Source organism: Pituophis catenifer, unplaced genomic scaffold (assembly GCF_029215685.1).
Source record: "Pituophis catenifer annectens isolate HBS135680 unplaced genomic scaffold, rPitCat1.0.hap2 SCAF_5, whole genome shotgun sequence".
NCBI lineage: Eukaryota > Metazoa > Chordata > Lepidosauria > Squamata > Colubridae > Pituophis > Pituophis catenifer.
This window is the reverse complement of record NW_027256885.1, coordinates 73,502,788-73,528,149: the sequence shown is the minus strand read 5'-3', so window position 1 is coordinate 73,528,149 and position 25,362 is coordinate 73,502,788. Positions and strand designations below refer to the sequence as shown.

General features: G+C 44.5%; 1 protein-coding gene across 1 annotated transcript in view; it reads right to left on the bottom strand.

Annotated features, from left to right (window-relative positions):
• Window positions 1-25,362, bottom strand: part of LOC139317337 (serine/threonine-protein kinase BRSK2-like) — a 212,581-nt gene that overhangs the window by 10,464 nt on the left and 176,755 nt on the right. The window contains exons 14-17 of the mRNA XM_070944349.1: window positions 21,861-22,284; window positions 3,374-3,422; window positions 2,918-3,041; window positions 2,539-2,719 (exon numbers count right to left, since the gene is read on the bottom strand). Coding sequence (XP_070800450.1) covers window positions 2,539-2,719; window positions 2,918-3,041; window positions 3,374-3,422; window positions 21,861-22,284 — 778 coding nt within the window. The remainder of the gene's footprint in view (window positions 1-2,538; window positions 2,720-2,917; window positions 3,042-3,373; window positions 3,423-21,860; window positions 22,285-25,362) is intronic.

The window sequence follows — 25,362 nt, the reverse complement described above, 5'->3', positions numbered from 1 at the left end:
GCAAACCCTTCTCAGGTCTTCTCTATTGTTCTCTTTTATACCTCTGAGTCTCACAGCAAACTCCATAAATCTGAATTGCATCATTGTAACTTCATTTTCAAGCCTTTGTGTTTTATTATCAACATTAGAAATTTTTTGATCAGCTTCCTTCATTTTAGATTCCACTTCTGAGCTAAGATGTTCCACTTTCTTATCAACTTGGAGCACTACTTCTGACAAACCAGTCACAGCTGTCAGTATTTCCCTTTTCATCTTGTCATATTTTTCTTGAACCATCTCTTTAAATTCCTGCTGTGATTTTTCAAATTTCTGATCTAAAGCCCCAGCAATAAATTCCTTCAAATCATTAAATCCAGATTCTTGTGTTTGGGTCTGTGTCTGTGAACTCAAAGGCTGCTCTTTTGGTTTATGAGTGGGGGAGCCCCCCCCATCAGCTTTAGCTGACTTTGTTTGTTTTGAAGCCATTTTTCCACGCAGCCTGACTCTTTCTAAAAAAGATATCCTCTCTCCCTTTCCACCACAAAAACCTTTCAGGAATTTCCCCAGCTTTAGTCAAGTCCCAAGGGAGAGGGAACAAGTCAAATCACTTTTAAAAGAACTTTTCCTCTTTCTTCAGGCCAGCGCTGTTACTTTTTGTTACTTTGTAGCACAAATAAGCTCAAACAATTCCACTTTCGCTTTCAGCATTCCTTATTGCTAAAGCCGGGCACCATTTTAAAAGAACTTTCACTTCTTCTCAGTTACTAAACTCATTCACAGGGCTAAAAAAAATACTTGCGGTTTAATTTTGAAGTCCAGATTCCACCCTGCTTATTTTTAACAATTTTCTTGGCTTTCTCTTGTTTCGTTGGTCACGTTGCCTGGCTCTGCAATTGCAGAGTTGTCCTCGGAGCCCGGAGCCTCAGCGCGCTGTATAGGGAGCCTCACCCTGCTTCCTCCCCAGACACTAAAAAAACAATCTGGGGACTTCAAAGGGGGCTCTACCTTGTCGTGCCGGCTCTTCTCCCGATTCCTCCGGATCGTGGAGTTTTCCAAGCCACCTCTCAACTGCAGAGATGGCTCTTTATGAGCAACGGGGCTGGCGGTCTTAAAAGGACCGTCTATCAGCGACAACGGCTCCAACCGGAAGGTTTCAATCCTGTGTTTATTGATGGGATAATTTTCCCTATTCAACTTTGTTTGGAAGGAAAAAGGTTAATCTCTGTTCCTAAAAAGAAGCAGGGTTCAGAAATCTGGCTAGTTCCTGTGTCTATTTGTTATGGTAATTGGTTTAACAAGCAACAGCTACTGTGTTTACTCTTTTGCTACATTCTAGTGCAAATTGCTTTCTTTGCAGTTAGGTTTATCTCAAGTGTTTACACTTGAGCTTGCCTGGGGTGTGAACTCTGGCAATGAGCCAGACAAGGTTTGTGTTTTAGTTTTTAAAGGATTTAAACTGTTGTGATTTGTAATTATTTGTATTGTGTTTGAATTTTTTCCTGCCTCATGGTTTCTTTTTCTATCTGGGGAGGGGGGTCTTCCTTCACTGCTTTAGTGGTTCCTGGCACTGTCCTTTTGGGGTGTACTTCCAAGAGGCAGGATGCAAGCTTGGCACTGATTTTTTTACTGCCTTTGGGGGGGGGGCATGTGATCTTTCCTTAAATCTGGATGATTTCCTTAGGATATCTTGTGAGGTGAGTGAGACCAAGCGTGCTTGACAAACTTGGGAGGGCAGAGACTTGAACCTGGGTTCCCTATATAATTTGTTAATTTGTCTCTTTAGCTCGGCATTTTGTAGCCGAAATATGCCCACCCACTTTCTGGAGAGCTTAAATGACTTCTCTGCTAAAGGGTTTCACTTTATGAGCAAGAGTTGGCTGTTGATAGTTATCATTGCATTTTAACTATTTTAATTCCTCAAGGTGCTCTGGCACCCTGCCTGATTGGTAACTCTGGCTTGCAGGTATTTCTAATCTAATGATTTGTATTTAGGGCAGCTTTTTGCAAGCAAAGAAGCTTTTTGTATTTTTGTACAGTTAATCCTTGACTTACAACAGTTCATTTAGTGACCAAAGTTACAATGGCACTGAAAAAAAGTGACTTATGACTGTTTTTCACACTTACGACCATTGCAGCATCCCCATGGTCATGAGAGGCCAGGCGAGGAGAAGCACCCCTCGACATGAGTGACATTGAGTTGGCCACGCCCACCCAGTCACATGACCACCCAGTCACACCTACCCAGCTCGTCATTAGGGCAGAGAACGGTTGTTAAATTATTTGAATCCCACCACTGGAGAAGGTGCAATATTGCCTCTGGAGGTTACTGCACTCTTCACACTATTTGGTCTGCTCTGTGATGGCTAGAAAACTGTGAACTTAAAGCCAAAAGGCACAATGAACATCACACACACATACACACACACACCTGGAACCTGCTTCTTTTGAATTTGTTTGCTTTTAATTGGAACTGTAAAATTTGAACATTTGTAAAGTCCAATAAACATTATGGCTCCTAAAGATGACTCGAAGTGGGAGGGAGGACTTCCAGGTACCTACCTGAGATGAGGGTGAAGGTGACTGAGTAGATCCCACTGTCCTTGTGTGCCTCTCCCCCCTCGGAATAGCTGATGTCAACTTGAAATTTGACAGGTTTTTGGAAGACGGAGGGGCCACCCGATGATTTATATTCAGCTCGAAAGCTTGTTTGGGATATAACGCTGTGACTCAGGCTGGGGATCTGTAGATTAAGTGAAGGTAAGCAATGTCAAGCCATTGACTTCAAATGGAAAAGATCTTCCTTTTAGTGTCCTGTTTACTCTAGCCTTCTCCACCCTTCTGCCCTCAGTATCAACAGGACCTCATCCTGCCAACCAGCTCCATTTAACTTTTCAGAATCAATCCCAGCCCTCTCCTTTTCTTCCAGTTGAGCCCTTACTGAGAGGAAGGCGTGTACAATATCAGCCTTGATGGAACTCAGGGGTTTGTCTTTGATGACCACAAAAATTTGTTCTTCTTTGTCTAAGTTGATAAAATTTCCAAACCAGGATTTCTTGGCAAGCCTGCAATGGAAGAAAAGCAGAACAAGGAAAGCAAGGCAGTTTGGAAAGAAATCTTGGAAGGAGGCTTTGCTTGTCTCCACTGAAGGTGGATCAAGGTATTTCTCCTACCAAAGATTGTACAGTTATAAGGACACATTCTTGTGATGTATTGTTGGTACTGTACATTCATGAGAAAAAGGGAGAAATCTGGATTTCCCATATTAGTCACTGCACATTAAGCACATTAATTCTGGGATAATATAATCATTTGGAAAAACATTTGTAAGAACCATGAATGAAAGAAAAAAACGGCTGAATTATCCTTCCTCCTCTTGGTCTCTTCTAATACTCACTCTGGGGATGATTCTGGTGTAAGACTAGACATTTCTTCTGGTGTGGGAACTGCAAGGAGAAAAGGGGTAAATGTTAAATGAAAACAAGTTGGTCTCGTTTCCTACCAGTTGCAACTTTTCAAAGCTCATTTGCTACCAGATGCCAAGCATAAAAGCAGGAAATTGCTTTTATTTTTCCATCCTTGTTTGAGGAATGATCAACAGAATAACAGAGTTGGAAGGGACCTTTGAGGTCTTCTAGTGTCTAGTCCAACCCCCTGCCCAAGCAGGAAACCCTATACCATTTCAGACAAATGGTTGTCCAATCTCTTCTTAAAAATCTCCAGTGTTGGAGCATTCACAACTTCTGGAGGCAAGTCATTCCACTGATTAATTGTTCTTACTGCCAGGAAATTTCTCCTCAGTTCTAGGTTGGTTCTCTCCTTGATTAGTTTCCAGACATTTATTTATTATTTATTTATTGGTTCGATTTATATGCCGCCCTTTTCCGGAGACTCAGGGCGGCTTACAATGTGTTAAGCAATAGCCTTCATACTTTTGTATATACCTGCTTAGTAGGGCTTTTGCCCCCCCCCCCCCAAAAGCAGTGTTCTTTTTTATACAAAGTCAGCTTATTGCCCCCACAAACCGGGTCCTCATTTTACCTACCTTCGAAAGGATGGAAGGCTGAGTCAACCTTGAGCCTCATGAGATTTGAACTTGCAATAATTGCAGACAGCTGGTGTTACTTTAACAGTGCTTTAGTCTGCTGCGCCACCAAGGCTCTTGACATCCAGACATGCAGACAGTTTCCAGGCATCCAGACATTCCAAACATAAAAAGGTCCCAGATTCTTTTAAAAGCATTTCCAGATAGCCCTGGGAAGGCTCCCAGACTAATACAAAATTAGATATTGATATATTACAACTCTCTGAATCCCATCCCACTGGCCAGGACATCTGAGAACAGCAACAGATCCTCACATTTCATCATCCCCTTGCGGCTTTGGAGAATAGGTTGACTCCCTCTTCTTTGTGGCAACCCGAGATACCGAACACTGCTTATCATGAAGAAGCTCTGTGAGAGTTTAGGGGAATGTAGGTTCTGGTTTCAGTTTATTTCAGTTTAGTTTTTAAAATCTTTATGTAGTTTTAATGTTTTAATATTTCAATTATTTTAGGCCTTTAAAACTAATTTTTAACAGGGTTTAATCACCTTTGCTTCTTTTTAAAATTTTTAATTTTTATATGCTGTTTTTAGAGATTAACATGGAGGAGCAGCAACAGCAGGAATGTTTTCCTTCTGTAGTTTTATCAATGAACCAGGACTGATAAGATTGTTTATGTTAGGGTGTGTGTAAAAAGTATTTGTTGCTTGTGCAACGAGCAGAGCAGAAACACACAGGGAAGGAGATAAACGTGCGGCTCGTGTGAGAAAAATACTTTATAGATAACAAGCAGTCTCGGTGTAAGTAAAACAGTCCAAGGTCATAAACAGTAATATCAGTCCAGTAAGTATCTTCCCTTACCAAAGCAAACAGACTTTAGTAACTCTTGGTATACAGTACCATATAACAGACGCAGTAAGCAACAGGATACAATCAGGTATCAATCCGGAAGAAGCAGGAAGAAGGAACGCTTCTCTGTGCTGCTTATTTATGCACTGTAGCCTAATTACAGGGTTCAGCAAACCCTGATTACGTGGCTCAGTTGTTTCTTAAAGAAACAGATATATTGCCTGACCAACAAGTTAGGAGTAAGCTGCAAGCTGAACCTAACAGTTTGGACCTTTTACTTTTTCAGTATAAGTATTTTTTAATAGACCTGTGATAGTCAGGCAACAAATTGTAACAAGCAAACCTCTCTCAAAGACAACATGGCTGCGACAATGCCAAGACAATCCAAGATAAAAGACTTTTTCCAGATAACAGACACTGCAAGTAATACTCCTTTTCTCTCCCCCCACCCCCAAAACAAACCTAGCCCCTTACTGGATTGGGAAGAGGATGATTGCTTCTCTGTGGAGGAGGGAGTTCCAGCTACAGTAGGAGCTGGGGGTGTGGACCAGAATAATATTAAGAACAATTTTAAAGGAGACTTGGATTTGGTCACCAAGAATTGCCTACTAACAGCACAAACAGTCTCTGCCATATTTGACCAGCTCCTGGAAGCAAATGGAGGGATTAAAGAACTAAAGTCTCTAATGAGAAAACATATTAATAAATTAGATGAAGAAATAAACAGCAAAGCTCACATTCCAAAGCTTACCCATGATGTTTGGCCAGCCTATCCTCAGGACAGAGGGGATATGGTGGAGAGGCTGGTTGTGCAGAGACACAGGATCTTACTCCAAGTTGCTAACACCCCTCTGAACAGGGGCAGGTGGCATAACAGGAGAGTGGTTTTGATCTCTCTATCCCAACTCTTACACTGTAGGGTATATTCCAACGAGCTAATAGAGATTTCTTGGCTCCCTGACAGACAAGGCTGCAAAAGAATATTGCTAACCTTTGGGCAGATTGTTCTGCCATCAGTGTTATTCAGGCTTGAGACCTCACTAAAGAAACACTGTATTTGGCCAAGACGGGTATTTCACACCACCCGAATTCAGCCCCTATTAAAGTCTGGGCAGAGAGCCAAGACAGTGAGGGAGGTCAACATTAACCTTGGGAACTCCAAAATACTAACGGCCAAGCAAACAAGCCCTCAACTAACAAGGTTAGAAAAAGATAAGGACAATAAAAAAGAATATTTAAACCTACACAATGGAAAGCTTCAGTTCATGGATGACAAGGAAGAGCTAGTCTACCAGTTTGCCACCCTTTGCCCAGGAGACCAAGAGATGATACTAAAGAAGATTGAAATAATTGGTCAAATGTTGAGGTCGGCAACTAGTGCAACAGAAAGCTTGAATGTTTTGCTTCCTTCTGGCAGCTCCTCCGTGGAATTGGTATCAAGTCTGGCTTCTGAAAGCACTCAAAGCCCCAATAAATAAAAAGAGAAGGTGTACCAGTCCAAAACAAAAAGAAAAGGGACGGGACATCCAACAGGACTTAACAGTACAAGTCCAAATTAACCATCCAGTAGGACAACTAGACAAGGAGAAGGAAAGCCAGAGTACCTGCCCACCTGAAGAAATGTCAATCTTAGAGCAAAAGCAGAGGAACACTGGCAATCAAGATAAAGAGGAGCAACAACAAGATTTGCAACTCACGAGGAGAACCTCACAATAACTGTGTCTATAGGGGAAGCATAGTTAATATCAACCCAGCTCCAACATCAAGTTGACATCCGGCATTCTTACCACCTAGCCAACCAACCAAGCCAGACCACCTTGCCTCCGGGAATCCCATACAGATGGTGAGCTGGAACGTGGCTGGCTTGAAAGGGATGGTTGATAGTGGATTAATGAACTTTCTCTCTAGATTCGATGTAATAGTCATTCAGGAAATGTGGTTAACCGAAGTGGACGAACCAGTACAACTGCCAGGCTTTCAAGGATGGGCCTCCCCAGCCCAAAAAACAAAAAACAAAAAACAAAGGGAGACCCTCTGATGGGTTATGCATTCTTATAAAGCAAGAATTGCAATGGCAGGGGGAGAAACTATACAATGAAGACAACTATTCGTATTTCCTAGCTGTTAAATTTGGATATGAAGAGTTTGAGTTAATACTGGTAAATGTCTATATCACTCCAAACACATCCCAGTATTATAACTCCGAATACTGGATAAATTTGGCAGTTATCCTAGACGATATATCTGTATTGTACCCTCAGTCCATAGTGGTATTACTAGGAGATTTTAATGCTAGGTTGGGTTCTTCTCTGTATGAGTTCACCCAGAAGAAGGGAGTCCCAGGGGAGTTTTTCGATAACCATCCTCAGTGGCTCTTGAGAGACCTCAAAAGTAATGCTGCTGGCCTGCTCCTAGTCATCTTAATTTTTAGGGGTAATCTCCAAATTCTGGGAGGGAAGGATAAGAATTACTTGTATCCTTACACATACCACTCAGCCTATTCAAGCAGTGTGCTGGATCTCTTGTGTGTGTCTAGAGATAGTTGACCTCTTCTCGGAGATTACGGTACACTTTAGTGATGATAGCAATTATCAGCCTGTAAGCGGGACATTGTGAGGCCGCTCAGATTTAAGACCATATAACATGGCTGACAGATGGCTCACCAAAAAGGTAGAGGTGACCCAAAATAAAAGGTTAATTTGGGCCAAAGTTGATACTAAGGCAATATCAGACTGCCTTAAAGCAGAGAATGCTACCAACTGGGCTAGAACAATCCAGTCATCTACTACTGACTAGCTGTCAGCCTTCAACACATTCTCTAATCTTCGTAATATCCTGAAGAAACACCTAACAACTAAACCTGCTACAAAAAGAGCCCGAGTGGGTAGACCCCATTGGTTTGATTCTGAATGCCAGCGGCTGAAAAAGAAATTGAAGGCAGCCATGAGGCTCGCACAGAGGAATCCTACTGCTCATATACAAGCCGAGATGTTGCACACAAGAAGGGAATATAAAAAAATTATAAAATTAAAGAAAAAAAGTTCCACCACCTTAATTTAGGCAGAACTTGAATTGGCTGCTAAAAGTCATAACACAGCAATATTCTGGCATTCAGCAGCAGGAGTTCTAAAGGAACAGAAATTTGCATTTGATATACCAATCTCCGCTGAAGAATGGGAGAACTACTATCAAAGTCTGTTTGCCTTGACCGAATATGTGGAGAAACTGCCTCTAAGCAGTGAACAAGCACCCCCTGAAACCCTTCCCCCTTGGCCACCAGTCTCTGTAAAAGAGATATAATCTATTATTAAATGTCTAAAGAGCAATAAAGCCCCAGGTGAGGATTTTCTACCAGCGGAAATATTTAAGAACTTCGCTGATTTGTGGAGTCCATTATTGGCAGGTCTATTCACACATATAAATAAACCTGCCATATTCCAGTCAGCTGGAAGATGGCAATAGTGGTCCCCATATACAAAAAAGGGAATAAAAAGGATCCTAGTAATTATAGACCCATCAGCCTGATCAATATCGTAGCAAAAATATATGCAAGGTTCCTTCTGAACAAAATGGAAATCTGGGCAGAGGAAAATCATATTCTCATAGAAGAACAAGCAGGCTTTAGACAAAGCTGATCTACCATTGACAACTGCTTTGTTCTGAACCATCTAATTGCCAAATATGCCTATAAGAGGAGACCCCTATAAGCAGCCTTTATAGAACTTACAGCCGCATTTGATATGGTAAGTAGAGATGTACTATGGCGTAAACCGACAGCTCTTAAAATTGAACCTAGACTATTAATCCTAATTAAAGCTCTATATACAAATACTTGTTTGAAAGTGTGGTATGGGGTTAATGGAGCCCTGACTAACAGGATTCACACAAGCAAAGGAGTGAGGCAAGGGTGCATTTTAGCCCCATTACTATTTAATTTATACATCAATGACTTGCCAGGATTAATGAAAGACCCTATGATGCACATGCCAATGATCCTAAATAGAAATTGTAACACCTTGCTCTATGCTGAGGATATGATCCTATTATCATACTCACAAGCAGGATTGCATAGACTACTAAAGAGATGTAGCTACTACTATCAGGATAACTCTCTAATTATTAGCAAATCCAATTAAAAAATTACAGTGTTTGGTAAACATAACCAGAGACATAGATGGCAACTAGACAGGGAACCAATTGAACAGGTTAGCACCTTCATATACTTGGGCATAACTTTTTCCAAGACTGGATCTTGGGCTTGTAACCACCAATGGAGTACACTTAGAGCAAAAGCTCGCTTGAATCTATTACTCAAATTAAAGAATCACAGTTACCCAGGCTCCCTAGTACCACTAATCAAAGTATATAAAGCTAAGGTAATCCCTATGCTCCTATACAGAGCTGACGTTTGGGGTTTACACCCTATTACAGCTTTAGAGCAAGCACAGTCTCGGCACCTAAGATGTATTTTGGGTGTGGACCCTAAGACATCTGCTGCAGCAGTCAGAGTGGAACTGGGACTCTACACAATTTGATTTCTGTTTATCTAAGGGGGCGAGAGATAAGTACCTTGATTCACATATTAAATGTATGGCCCAGTGGGAGGCCCATATTAAAACAACATACTTCATGTTTATGGTCATGGGGGATTTCAACCTGCCGTCCGTGGGCGAGACGTCTGAGGTGGCTCGGGAGTTCATGGCTTCCATGACGGCCATGGATCTGACCCAACTAATTCATGGCCCTACGCACACTGGGGGAAACACACTGGACTTGCTTTTTGTCTCTGGACAGTGGTTGAGTGATCTTGAGATAGGGGATGTAGTCATCGAGCCCTTGTCATGGTCGGATCACTCTCTCCTTCGCCTTGACCTTCGTACCGCGGTACCCCACCGCAGGGAGGTGGAACCGATAAGATGGTACCGCCCCAGGCGCCTGATGGAACCCGATAGGTTCCAGACGGAGCTTGGGCCAATTCCTGAGGTTCTGGCTCACGCCTCGACTGGAGACCTAGTGGCCGCCTGGGATAGGGCGGCCGCTGGGGCCCTGGATCGAGTCGTGCCTTTGCGGCCTCTGACCCGGCGCGGATCTCGCCTTGCTCCTTGGTTTACCGAGGAGCTGAGGGAGATGAAGCGCCGGAAAAGACGCCTAGAGAGTAGTTGGAGAGCTAGTCTTTCTGAATCGGACCGGACACTGGTTAGATCCCATATTAGGACTTACCTAGTGGCGATAAAAGCAGCAAAATGTACGCATTTTGCTGCTCTTATTGCATCATCAGATAATCGCCCGGCCGCCCTGTTTAGGGTGACCCGCTCCCTGCTCCACCAGGAAGCGCGGGAGGACCCCTTGGAGGGAAGAGCCGAGGACTTTGTTCAGTATCTGTATGACAAAATCACTCAGATTCGGGAAGGTCTGGACTCTGACTGGGTAGATCCAGCGAGAGTGACGGAGGCAGGTCTTGAGACTGTTATCTGGGATGAGTTTGATCCTGTGACCCCAGATGACGTGGACAGGATTCTGGGTAGATTGAACGCGACCACGTGTTTGTTGGACCCGTGTCCCTCCTGGTTAGTGCTGGCTTCCCGGGAGGTGACGCGAGGCTGGCTCCAGGGGATTATAAATGCTTCATTGGGTGAGGGTGTCTTCCCCGCCGCCCTTAAGGAGGCAGTGGTGAGGCCCCTCCTCAAGAAGCCTTCCCTGGACCCGGCAATATTGGCTAATTATCGTCCAGTCTCCAACCTTCGTTTTGTGGCGAAGGTTGTTGAGAGTGTGGTTGCGGGACAGCTTCCCCAGTACCTGGATGAAGCGTCGTATCTGGATCCGTTCCAGTCGGGTTTCAGGCCTGGATACAGCACGGAAACGGCATTGGTCGCGTTGGTTGATGATCTCTGGAGGGCTTGGGACAGGGGCTGCTCCTCTGTCCTGGTCCTGTTAGATCTCTCAGCGGCTTTTGATACCATCGACCATGGTATCATGCTGCACCGGTTGGAAGAGTTGGGGGTGGGAGGCACCGTACTAAGGTGGTTCTCCTCCTTTCTCTCCGACCGGTCGCAGTCTGTGTTGACAGGGGGGCAGAGGTTGACCCCGAGGCCCCTCATATGTGGGGTGCCGCAGGGATCGGTCCTCTCGCCCCTTTTGTTCAACATTTATGTAAAGCCGCTGGGCGAGATCATCCGTGGTTTCGGGGTGGAGTACCATCAGTACGCTGACGACACCCAGCTGTACATCTCCACCCCGGATCACCCCAACGATGCCCTTGAAGTGATGTCCCGGTGCCTGGAGGCCGTACGGATCTGGATGGGGAGGAACAGGCTCAGGCTCAACCCATCCAAGACCGAGTGGCTGTGGTTTCCGACGTCCCGATATAGTCAGCTAATGCCATCGCTGACTATTGGGGGCGAATCATTGGCCCCCACGGACAGGGCTCGCAACTTGGGTGTCCTCCTGGATTCACGGCTGTCGTTAGAAGAGCATGTGACGGCCGTGTCCGGGAGGATTTTTCATCAGGTTCGCCTGATCCGCCAGTTGCGTCCCTATCTAGATCGGGACTCCCTACACACAGTCACTCATGCCCTCGTTACTTCTCGTCTGGATTACTGCAACGCTCTCTACATGGGGCTCCCCTTGAGGTGCACTCGGAGGCTCCAACTGGCGCAGAGTGCGGCCGCGCGGGTGGTGATGGGAGCGACATGGAGTTCCCATGTGACACCTCTCCTGCGCGAGCTGCACTGGCTCCCGGTGGTCTTCCGAGTGCGCTTCAAGGTTCTGGTTATCACCTTTAAAGCGCTCCATGGCTTAGGACCTGGTTATTTACGGGACCGCCTGCTACCACCAATAGCCTCCCACCGGCCAGTACGCTCCCATAGAGAGGGGCTCCTCCGGGTGCCGTCGGCCAAACAATGTCGGCTGTCGGCCCCTAGGGGGAGAGCCTTCTCTGTGGGGGCACCTACGATTTGGAACGAGCTCCCCCCGGAGATACGTAGGATCCTGGATCTGCGCACCTTCCGCCGCGCGCTTAAGACTTTTCTATTTTATCAAGCTGGCCTGGCCTAAATCTTCCCCCTTTTTAAATGTGGAAATTTTAAAGTTTTAAATTTGAAATTCGTCTTTTTATAGGGGTATGGGTAAGGCATTTTAAATTGGGGAGCCATTTTAGATTTAATTCTGTTTTAAACGTATTTTAATTGTTTATATTGTATGTTTTTAACTTTGGCTGTGCACCGCCCCGAGTCCTTCGGGAGAGGGGGCGGTATAAAAATCTAATAAATAAATAAATAAATAAATAAATGTGTGGCCAGAATCTGAAAATGATATTTAATACAGCACAATTTGACTAAAATGGTCCGACTGAGATTGGCATATGTGGGCCTGATTGGGGTAGATTGCAGGGGTGATACAGAAATATAATTTTATGCCATTTTATTTATTTATTTATTTATTTATTTATTTATTTATTTATTTATTTAATTAAATTTCTATACCGCCCTTCTCCTGAAGGACTCAGGGCGGTGAACAGCCAGAAGATAAAACATAGGAAATACAAAATCTAAAATAAATTAAAACAAATTAAATAATTTAGGCTGAATTTTAAAATACCCCATAATTAAACAGATTAAAAATTTATGTTTAAAATTTAAATTTAAAAGAGGAGATGATTTAGGCCAGGCCAGCTTGATGAAATAAAAACGTTTTAAGCGCGCGACGGAAGGTGCGAAGATCCGGGATCCTCCGTATCTCCGGGGGGAGCTCGTTCCAGATCATAGGTGCCCCCATAGAGAAGGCTCTCCCCCTGGGAGCCGCCAGCCAACATTGTTTGGCCGACGGCACCCAGAGGAGCCCCTCTCTATGGGAGCGTACTGGCCGGTGGGAGGCTATTGGTGGTAGCAGGTGGTCCGTAGATAACCAGGTCCTAAGCCATGGAGCGCTTTAAAGGTAGTAACCAAAACCTTGAAGTGCACTTGGAAGACCACCGGGAGCCAGTGCAGCTTGCGCAGGAGAGGTGTTACATGGGAGCTCCATGTTGCTCCCATCACCACCCGCGCGGCCGCACTCTGCGCCAGTTGGAGCCTCCGAGTGCACCTCAAGGGGAGCCCCATGTAGAGAGCGTTACAATAGTCCAGACGAGAGGTGACGAGGGCATGAGTGACTGTGTGTAGGGAGTCCCGATCTAGAAAGGGACGCAACTGGCGGATCAGGCGAACCTGATGAAAAATCCTCCCGGTCACGGCCGTCAAGTGATCTTCTAAAGACAGCCGTGAATCCAGGAGGACACCCAAGTTGCGAGCCCTTTCCATGGGGGCCAATGATTCGCCCCCAATAGTCAGCGATGGCACCAGCTGACTATATCGGGACGTCGGAAACCACAGCCACTCTGTCTTGGATGGGTTGAGCCTGAGCCTGTTCCTCCCCATCCAGATCCGTACGGCCTCCAGGCACCGGGACATCACTTCAAGGGCATCGTTGGGGTGGTCCAGGGTGGAGATGTACAGCTGGGTGTCGTCAGCGTACTGATGGTACTTCACCCCGAAACCACGGATGATCTCGCCCAGCGGCTTTACATAAATGTTGAACAAAAGGGGCGAGAGGACCGATCCCTGCGGCACCCCACATATGAGGGGCCTCGGGGTCGACCTCTGCCCCCCTGTCAACACAGACTGCGACCGGTCGGAGAGAAAGGAGGAGAACCACCATAATACGGTGCCTCCCACCCCCAACTCTTCCAACCGGTGCAGCATGATACCATGGTCTGTTAGGGTGTGTGTAAAAAGTATTTGTTGCTTGTGCAACGAGCAGAGCAGAAACACACAGGGAAGGAGATAAACGTGCAGCTCGTGTGAGAAAAATACTTTATATACAAGATAATAAGCAGTCTCGGTGTAAGTAAAACAGTCCAAGGTCATAAACAGTAATATCAGTCCAGTAAGTAACTTCCCTTACCAAAGCAAACAGACTTTAGTAACTCTCGGTATACAGTACCATATAACAATTCAGTCTAACACCAATCAGCAGAAAGACGCAGGAAGCAACAGGAACAGGATCAATCAGAAACAAAGAACGCTTCTCTGCGCTGCTTATTTATGCACTGTAGCCTAATTACAGGTTTCAGCAAACCCTGATTACATGGCTCAGTTGTTTCTTAAAGAAACAGATATATTGCCTGACCAACAAGTTAGGAGTAAGCTACAAGCTGAACCTAACATTCTCCCCATTGGGCAGGACAATATACACAATAGATATAGAAACAAAAATACACATCCGAATCATACATTGTACAGTGGTATCAGTTACATTTCAGATTCTTAATCCAAATCTTTCACAGCAATTGGTGTGTTTAATGGCACCTTGCGCTTTGGTAAAATTATCGGCAATATTGTCCTCTGATGCGCAATATTCCAATGTAATCATGTTATCCTTAACACATTGCCGAACATCCAGATAATGTATATCAGTGTATTTAGTCCTTGTCTTTACAGCAAGATTCGTTGCCATTGTAATGGCTGCCTGGTTATCTTCATAAACCGTAATAGGATAGTCCATTTTGAATCCAATATCTTCCATCAACTGTTTAAAATAAATCAGTTCAGTACATGTAAGTGATAGACAAGAAAACTCCGCTTCCATGGTAGACAAACTGATGTGTTTCTGGCGAATTGATCTCCATCCAATCAGGCAGTTATCCAACATGATTGCTATTCCAGACGTAGATTTTCTGGCAAAACTGGCATCAGCATATGCCTTTAACACCATATTGGCATTTGGTTCTAAATACATAGCAAAATGTAACGTTCTTTTAAGATATCTAAGAATACGTTTTGCAGCTTGCCAATGCCTATCAGTAGGCTCTGAACTATATTGTGCTAGTTGATTAACACTAAAAGCTATATCAGGCCGTGTCTGTCACTGCGTTATTTTATTTACCAGCTGAGCTCATTATTTCTGGACTATCTGACCCTCCGTAGCTTGCCAAGAATTGTTATCAGTAAGCTACGTGTTTCCACATCCACCCACATTCCTTCACTTGCTTCTCACTTCTCTTTCCTTTGTTCTCCTGCCAGCAAGGTCCGTCTTGGACCGGCAGGAAAATTATTTTCAAAAATGTAACAATTAACTTTTCTTAGTTAGTGAGGTGTTTTATTTTCTTTATAACAAATAAATGAGTTTTATTAGAAACCATCCTCTGCTACCAGTTGTCTAAACCAGGGTAATTAGTCCCAGAGCCAAACATGGGATTAATAAACGCCCTGACAGTGTCCAGTTGCTCAAATACGACAAACTGCCTATTAATGATTGATACAGTTCTTTACTGAACTGTGGACTCTGCAAACTATCCTGCTGGAATTCTTGTGTCATAGGAGTCTTGGCAGGTTTACATAATTCCATCCCATATTTTTTCAACAATTTGCAGATTTTATTAGATTGTGAAATTTTAAATCCTCTAGATGTTTTCAGGATGTCCAGCCCTAGATAATGCCGTATATGTCCTAGATTTCTAAGTTTAAATTTTGTTTGCAACTGACCGATAATCTCTCTGGCCTCAGCGTCAGTTCTGGTAATTATGGCAATGTCGTCTGTAAAGAGTAACAAGAATGAAACACATCCATCCTGTTCTTTTTTAAACAGACATTTATCTGCTACGCCCTCATAGAACCCAATGTTATGTAATTCCTGCACTATACATTGGTTCCACTCGTAACCTGATTGCCTTAAACCATATAGGCTTTTTTGTAGCCTCCAACACTCAGTGCTATCCTGTGTATCATAACCAGGAGGTTTCTTCATATATATTGTATGCCTCAACGGAGCGTTCAAGTAAGCTGTCTCGACATCTATATGAGTAATAGAGCATTTATTTCTAGCTGCCCAAACCAGCATCGTTCTCAAAGTGCTCGCTCGTAAACTTGGAGCAAAAACCTCATCATAGTCTCTATCTGTCTGTGAGAACCCTTGTGCAACAAGCTGAGCTTTATGGGTTACTACCCCATCTACACTTTTCTTTACCTTGTAGACCCACCTACAGCCTATAAGTTTCTCATTTGGTGGTATTCTTACAACTTCATAGACACCAAGCCTCTTCAATGAATCAATTTCTCTATCCATTGCCTCTTGCCAGGCTTTTTGCTCCTTTTCTGGATATAATTTTATATCATGATAACTGGATGGTTCGATATCTACTTGGCAAACCACTGTGGCTTTATAGCGATCTGGTGGATGCCGGTCCCTGGAAGATCGTCTAGGCATAACAGGACTAACATCAGGTATATTGGGTTCATCCTCCCCTAACCCTGATTCCTGTTCCTGTTCTTCAACCTTAATAGATGGTTTATCATCCATCTCAGATGAACTATCATCAGGAATATGGTCTATCTTAACATCTACATCTGTAAAACCATAGTCTGCTTTTTCTAACCTGTCCCAGCCTTCATGTTCTAGGAATTTAGCACTAGCGCTACACAAAACTTTTGTTGTTCCTTTTTCCCAGAACCTATAGGACCTATGGTTAGCCTCATAGCCAACAAATATCATTTTCTTTGCTCTCTGTTGGTCCTTCCTTCTCTGACTAACCAGTATATGCACCCAGGCTGGTGCACCAAAAGTATGTATATAACTTAAATCAGGCTTCCTCCCGTGCCATAAAGTAAAAGGTATTTTTCCTGTAGAGGAGTGCACCACATTATTTAAAATATGATTGGCACATAGTATTGCTTCTCCCCACAATTTATCAGGTAAACAAGCATCAGCCAGCATAGTCCTAGTCATAGCTTGTAGGGTCTGGCCTCTTCGTTCTATATATGCATTATGTTCCGGCCGAAAAGGGGCAGAACGTTTATGCTGTATCCCAGCATCCTTCAAAAACTTAGCCAACTGATGGTTAGTAAACTCAGTTCCATTGTCAGTAACAATGCATTTCACCTTAAACCTCTGCTTCCTTTCTACAAAACGAAGCCAGTTTGTGATACATTGGAACATAACACTTTTGGACTTCATAAGGTAGCAAAAACCATATCTGGTAAAGTGATCAACTATACTCAAAATATAGCATGCTCCCACTAAACTGGGTTTCTTTGGCCCTATTAAGTCTAAAAAGACTACCTCCAAAGGTTTAGTTGTTTTAAACCCATTGCAGCGGTTTGCAGGTGTAACTTTACTTTTATGCTGGTTACAAGTATTACAGTTCAGGTATTTGCTGCAAGCCCTTAACTTAATGCCTTTAGACTGCTTAACAGTCGAATGCAACAACCTGAAATTCAGATGACCAAGCCTTCTATGTAGTAAATGTACGCATTCATCATGCGGCTTTACATTTCCAAAGTTAGCTTTTGACTGAACTAACAGTAATGACTTATCCCTAATGACAAATAAGTCGTTTTCTAATTCTGCAGTAACTACAGTGCCTTCACATTCCAGCAAACATTTGTTGTTTTTAAAAGTTACTGTAAACCCAGAATATAGTAATGACTTTACAGATAAAAGGTTATATTTCAAACTAGGGATATAAAGCATGGGTAAAGGGTGCTTACTAATAGAACATTGAATAAGTCCCTCCCCAGGTACAGTCACATTCCAGCCATTAGCTAATTTGACCTTTTTAGTACTTTTCTTCATGTTTAAAAACAGTTTTCTGTTTTTTGTTATGGATTGAGAGGCACCGCTATCAATCACCCACCAATCATCTTTTATATTATTAGATGAACTGGTTGCTAAATTACACCCTTTCCTGGGTTTAGCAGAGTTTCTAGCAGACACTTTCTTATTTTTACAATATTTTGCAATGTGCCCCTTAGCCCCACATGCATAACAGCGTTTAACAATATTGACATTCTCATATACAGCTTCCACTTTTGGTTGCTGTTGCATCCTTAACTGGTCTCGTTCTTGCCTACGTTTGGCCTCATCCAGTAACCTACCAGTTATACTGGCCAATGTTAGTTCATCTCTAGACAATACTTCTAATGATGAAACAAAAGAGTCATAACTGTCATCCAATGATGAAAGAATAATATAAACTTGCTGCAGTTCAGTAAACACAAGGTCTTTCTCATGTAGCTCCTGGAAAAGCCCTGTCATGGAGTCCAGGTGAGCCATCATGTCTCCTCCTTTCTGAAGATGTAAGCGAAATAATTTCCGTGTCAGGTAGATATGGATACCCACAGAGTCACGAACGTAGAGCTTCTTTAGCTTTGTCCAACACCTCGCAGCAGACTCTTCACCCCGGAAATGGACAAGTTGCTGGTCTCCCAGTGTCAGGCCAATGATGCATAACGCACGCTCGTTGTCCCTGTGAAACTTCGCTATCTTTTTGGCATCTTCTTCGTCAGCAGCATTCAATGCAGTTATGTCCAGTGGATTATTAACCATGTCCCACAGTCCTTCTTTTCGCAAAAGTAGACAGCATTTTGTGGACCAGGTAACATAGTTTGTACCAACCAACCGGGTTATGGTAGAATAACTTGTACCTTGCTCAAAAACCATCATCTTGACTACTACACCCACTGCCTGCACTTCTCACTTCCACAAAAACAAATTAAAGAGCCCTGGAACGTTCTGGGCCCAAAACCAATGTTAGGGTGTGTGTAAAAAGTATTTGTTGCTTGTGCAACGAGCAGAGCAGAAACACACAGGGAAGGAGATAAACATGCAGCTCGTGTGAGAAAAATACTTTATATACAAGATAATAAGCAGTCTCGGTGTAAGTAAAACAGTCCAAGGTCATAAACAGTAATATCAGTCCAGTAAGTATCTTCCCTTACCAAAGCAAACAGACTTTAGTAACTCTCGGTATACAGTACCATATAACAATTCAGTCTAACACCAATTAGCAGAAAGACGCAGGAAGCAACAGGAACAGGATCAATCAGAAACAAAGAACGCTTCTCTGCGCTGCTTATTTATGCACTGTAGCCTAATTACAGGGTTCAGCAAACCCTGATTACATGGCTCAGTTGTTTCTTAAAGAAACAGATATATTGCCTGACCAACAAGTTAGGAGTAAGCTACAAGCTAAACCTAACATAAATGTTGAACAAAAGGGGCGAGAGGACCGATCCCTGCAGCACCCCACATATGAGGGGCCTCGGGGTCGACCTCTGCCCCCCTGTCAACACAGACTGCGACCGGTCGGAGAGAAAGGAGGAGAACCACCGTAATACGGTGCCTCCCACCCCCAACTCTTCCAACCGGTGCAGCATGATACCATGGTCGATGGTATCAAAAGCCGCTGAGAGATCTAACAGGACCAGGACAGAGGAGCAACCCCTGTCCCGAGCCCTCCAGAGATCATCAACCAACGCGACCAATGCCGTTTCCATGCTGTACCCGGGCCTGAAGCCGGACTGGAATGGATCTAGATAAGACGTTTCCTCCAGGTATTGGGGAAGCTGTCGCGCAACCACACTCTCAACAACCTTCGCAACGAAGTGAAGGTTGGAGACTGGACGATAATTAGCCAATACTGCCGGGTCCAGGGAAGGCTTCTTGAGGAGAGGCCTCACCACTGCCTCCTTCAAGGCGGCAGGGAAGGTACCCTCACCCAATGAAGCATTTATAATCCCCTGGAGCCAGCCTCGCGTCACGTCCCGGGAAGCCAGTACTAACCAGGAGGGACACGGGTCCAACAAACATGTGGTCGCGTTCAGTCTACCCAGAATCCTGTCCACGTCATCTGGGGTCACAGGATCAAACTCGTCCCAGATAACATTCTCAAGACCTGCCTCCGTTACCCTCGCTGGACCTACCCAGACGGAGTCCAGACCTTCCCGAATCTGAGTGATTTTGTCATGCAGATATTGAACAAAATCCTCGGCTCTACCCTCCAAGGGGTCCTTCCGCGCTTCCTGGTGGAGCAGGGAGCGGGTCACCCTAAACAGGGCGGCCGGGCGATTATCTGATGGTGCAATAAGAGCAGCAAAATAGCTACATTTCACTGCTTTTATCGCCACTAGGTAAGTCTTAATATGAGATCTTACCAGTGTCCGGTCTGATTCAGAAAGACTAGCCCTCCAACTACTCTCTAGGCGTCTTTTCCGGAGCTTCATCTCCCTCAGCTCCTTGGTGAACCAAGGAGCCAGGTGAGAACGGCGCCGGGTCAGAGGCCGCAAAGGCACGACTCGATCCAGAGCTCCAGCGGCCGCTCTATCCCAGGCGGCCACTAGGTCTCCAGCCGAGGCGTGTGCAAGATCCTCGGAGATTGGCCCAAGCTCCATCTGGAACCTATCAGGTTCCATCAGGCACCTGGGGCGGTACCATCTTACCGGTTCCGCCTCCCTGCGGTGGGGTACCGCGGTTCGAAGGTCAAGGCAAAGGAGAGAGTGATCTGACCATGACAAGGGCTCAGTGACTATGTCCCCTATCTCAAGATCACTCAACCACTGTCCAGAGACAAAAACCAGGTCCAGTGTGTTTCCCCCCCTGTGCATAGGGCCATGAATTAACTGGGTCAGGTCCATGGCCGTCATGGAAGCCATGAACTCCCGAGCCACCTCAGATGCCTCACCCGCGGACGGCAGATTAAAGTCCCCCATGACCATAAGTCTGGGGGTATCAACCGCCACCGCGGCGATAACATTGAGTAGCTCGGGCAGGGCTGCAGCCACGTGGCAGGGAGCCAAGTACGTGATCAACAAGCCCATCTGCACCCCATGACCCCACTTCACAAGGAGGGACTCACAACCGGCCGTCTGAGGAACAGTGGTCTCCCTCGGCCTAAGACCTTCTCTAATAATAACCGCTACTCCCCCGCCCCTCCCCTGAGGCCTCGGCTGATGGAATGCGTGGAAGCCTGGTGGGCACATTTCTACCAGAGGGACCCCTCCCTCCGGGCCCAACCAGGTCTCCGTAATACCCGCCAGGTCCGCTCCCCCCTCCTGAATAAGATCACAAATGAGGGGGGCTTTATTTACTACAGACCTGGCGTTGCACAACATCTGTCGAAGGCCCAGGCCCTGAGGATCTGTGCAACCAGGAAATCGAGTAGAGCTTTGGGGGCCGGAGCGCCCTACCGCTTGGAGACAGCGGGTGCGCGCTCCCTTAACATGATATGGCCCCCTGCTCCCGCCATATCTACCCCTCCCACTCACAGTACCAATGATAGAAACACAGTCTGGACAAGCTTGACTCCCCCTATTACCCCCGGATCCCCCCCGCCCCCCGCCGCACATCCCGGCCTGGCCCGACCCTCCCCTAAGTGGGTTATCCCCCAAACCCATGACCCTAGTTCCTGTCCAACCCCCCTCCCCCCTCCCCAAACCCCTTAAAAGTTTAGACAAGGACAGTTTTAAAAAACCCCGCAGCCCCCTCTTTGTGGCATTTATTCCATTTTAAATATTTATGTATTACATTATTGTATTTTATCCTATAACTATTGTATTTTATTCTACTCTCATTTTAAATTGTTTGTTTAGAAATTTATTGGTAATGTGTGTTTGAACCTATACGTTGATATGGCCTATAGGCTAATCAATAAATAGTTCAGCAACATCTGGGGGCCCACCAAAGTTTTTAATTGCTTCCTTAAATAGTACTTGAGCAGGATGGTACCTGAGCAAAATGAATTATTATCTATTTTGGCAAAAGACAGTGTCAAGGTACCACTTCCTTACTTTAAAAATTGTGTTCCTTCATTTAACACATTCTATACACACATTTTAGGCAGTCTTCATTCAAACTCTACTTCTATGTTCTTGACCACACTTCTGACTTTCTTCTTGACTATGTACAGCAGTGTTTCTCAACCTTGGGCATTTTAAGATGTGTGGACTTCAACTCCCAGAGTTCCCCAGCCAGCATGAAGTCCACACATCTTAAAATGCCCAAGGTTAAGAAACACTGGTCTACAGTCATACTGAGTTCTGATGCAACTCTTTCTCTTTATCCTCCAGCACTTCCCCAGATAGAATGCGCTGTTTGGGCATGTCTTTTGCAAGTTGAGAAGTTGTGGCCCTATAATTAAACATCCATCGCACACCCATCATATCAGGGAAAGTATAACACACTCACCTTGCAGTTTCCGACGATGGAAGCGTGGGGAACCAAGGAAGCTGTTCTTGATAGAGTTCAAGCGTGTTTTCCATGCCACACCGGCCACACCAGGACTGCTCGGGGGTGTCTCACAGGGAGTGCCGCTGGGGCTCTCTTTAGGCGTGTGCACAGGAGTACCGAGCGGAGTGGGGAGAGGGCTTCCCCGAGGGGAGGGGTGGGGAGTGACCTGCAGCACAGATTTGGGTGGGGGTTTAGTAGAGGGAAAAAAGCAACGGGGAGAGGAGGGTGGGTGAGCGGGTGGAGAGTTGGGAGGCAGAGGGAAGGGGGTGGAACATCGACTCTGGAGGGGCCCCTCCTTCGCTGGGCTGCCCTTGGCAGGAAGCGTCTGAGTCTTCACAGGGGCAGGGGGAGGTGATGGGAGAGAGAAGCTGAAGATGGGGCTCTGGGTGTGGGGAGAGATGGGAGGGGAGAAAGGTGAGGAGGGGAGAGCCGTGAGATGGGAGTGAGCAATGGCAGGTGACAATCTCACAGTCTACTCCCAGAGTTTCACAATGTGGCCCAGATTTTGAGTTTCCCCTACTGTGGCTTGGACATGTTACTCATTTTTTAAGGAATCAATTTGCTTCAAGCTCTTAGGAGTATATATATATACCTACCCTGTCTTGTCTACATGTCTTCATCCAGTCAATCCATGCTGCGGCAAAGACAACATCCCTGATTCCACCACAAAACTATATATGGTTGTCCCCTGAAGTAGGTCCAGACTTTGCCACTTAATCTTTTCTATATCACTTGTTTACCAAACTGAGTTTGCCTTTCAACAAGACCAACTTTTTGCATCCTCTCCCAATTGGCCATTTTTCCTACAGAACGGCTACTGTCAACTCTAAACCTTTTCCCAGATAAATCTGAAAAAACTCAAACTGTTGTAGAGACACTACCAACCCTAGGAGTTTCTCCATTCCACTCTTTTCTGTGTGGTTTAATTATGTGGCATGCAGAAATTTGCTGGGATCTCAACTGCCAAAGATACATTATGCTGGTAATAAAAATGCACCTTTCTAATGTTTAAGTACAGGGTGGGTATTTGACATTTTATGGCATAATAATCTTCTTTTAAAAAGCTGTGTTTTCTACTGCAGAGGTAATCATGGTTCATTGCTGAATGCTAGCTAGTAATAAAGCTAACACTTTGGGTGCTACAAGAGATGACACAAAAGCATGGTTGACCGTTGTACAGGTAATCCTCAACTTACAGCCATTTGTTTAGCGACTGTACAAAGTTCCAATGGCACTGAAAAAAGTGACCTTCAACCAGTCCTTGCACTTATACACAGCATCCCCAAGGTCATGTGATCAAAATTGGCAACCGGCATGTATTTACAATAGTTGCATTATCCCAATGTTTTATGATTGCGATTTATAACCTTCCCAGCTGGCTTCTGACAAGCAAAGTCAATGGGGGGAGCTGGATTCAGTTAACGACCACATGATTCACTTAACAACTACAATGATTCACTTAAATAATAATGGAAGGTCATAAGATTGGGTGCAACTCAAGTAACAACCACCTTACTTAGTAACAGAAATATTGGTCCCAATTGTGGTTATAAGGCTAGGACTTTCTGTATGCATGGATTTGGTTGCTAAATAACAGATATCTGTACATATATAGAAGACTAATAAATGAGAATATTTGTAGCTCAGGGTTGAAATGAGGGATCTTTGGTGCTCTCTGAGCTTGCTTGTTTCTTGCAGATGTTTCATTACCCTAACTAGGTAACATCATCAGTGCTGATGATGTTACCTAGCTTGGGTAATGAAATGTCTGCAAGAAAACAAGCAAGCTCAGAGAGCACCAAGGACCCCTCATATATAGAAGAAATCCACCATTCCAATGTTATCCTTATCCCAGTTAAAACAGGAGGAATACTGCCATTTGTACACCAGTACCAACAGGGCTGATCTGGATCAGGATATATCACAAATCTGTCTGAGTGAAAAAAAAATCAGGTGAAGATGAAGAGGTTCAGGATGTATAACAATCTCAGGATCTGTCAATAAGAAGAGAAATTCCAGCTCTGTCTGGAAAGTGTCTGACTCAGAAGAGAAATAATCTGGAACACCTCTAAATCTACAACAGCAAAGACATAGGCACATGGAGAGTCAAACAGAGATTCAGAATCTAGTGCAGGGCATGGGGGGAAAAGAGGAAAGATTCTGAACTTTTTGTAATGTGACTCCAGTGGAACAGAAGAATGACAAATTTACAAATAGCTTGTCTGCTGATTCTGCTGACTCTGCTATCTGACTGCAACCTTTAGTTAAAAAGGACCATCTGCCTCCTGTAGTTTCTGCCAATGCTTCAGGTCTCATTGTTTAAACAGTGCTATCCGATAGGACCCAGGAAGCAGGGCCTTCAGGAACAGTCTTCTCAGAGAACCATAAAGCCACTACCTCAATCTCATCTAAGCAAACCTTAAAAAAAAACTGCTGCTTCCAGGCCAGGGGTTAGGGGTGTGGTGGGCCTTTTCTGGGAAAGTTTTGTTGTTTCCAGACATGTATTGTTCTTGTTTCTTATATCATTCCAATATTCCTTTTATTATTGTACACCACCAGAGCTGTTATGGAGTTGGATGGTCTTACAAATTTGACAAATTAATAAATTATGGGCAGGAAACAATGGTGATATGGAGAAAAAGTGAATTCCCTTCTCTTTTACATGATAGTCTTCATCTGGATCTTCCAACACTGCAACTATTACTAACAAGTAAAAAGCAAGCATTCAGGGGCCAGCTGGTTGTTCACAAAGTGTCTGCAGGCTATGGTTTTAAAAAGTAAATATGGTACAATCGAAGCTCTACCTGCTTCTATGTGTAATGCACATTTTAAAAAATAGGTGAAATTTGATCACATCATTATAGTCACCACCATTTTTGACTACATCCTGGAGACATCCTTGGTTGCTCAGATTTGAGTCTACTTTCCCCAGCCTAATCCTTTCCAGGCATATGGAACTATAACTCCCAAGATCCCATTCTGGTGTGGTTCAACACCAGAAAGACTGTTATAATCTGTTCTCTTGCCAGCCAGACTAATAATCTTATCCACTGGCAAATCAGCAATATACAAATAGCTCAAATGAATAAATAAATCCAAATCTGTGAGCAATGCCCTGCCCTTTAATCCTACCCCCTGCTTAAACATATATCTCCGACTTTCCTCATCCAAGATCTACTTATACTTCACCTTTCCTTCCCTATTCTGTACCTTCCCCCTTTCCCACAGGGGGATGCAAGGTGCTTTCAAAAGCTCTTCCCCCATGCAAGTCAACAGGTGTGGCTTTTCCCTAGCATGGAAATGTAGTCATGGAAATGGGGTGGGAAGTGAGTTGATCCCGATGCATCTTCTGGCTATTGTTCATGCACTGTACAGTACACACCATGTCTGCCAAGAAAACTAATACAATGTCCTCAGCACTTCAGCAATTGGAACTAAGTGCAGGATGGGATGTCAACAA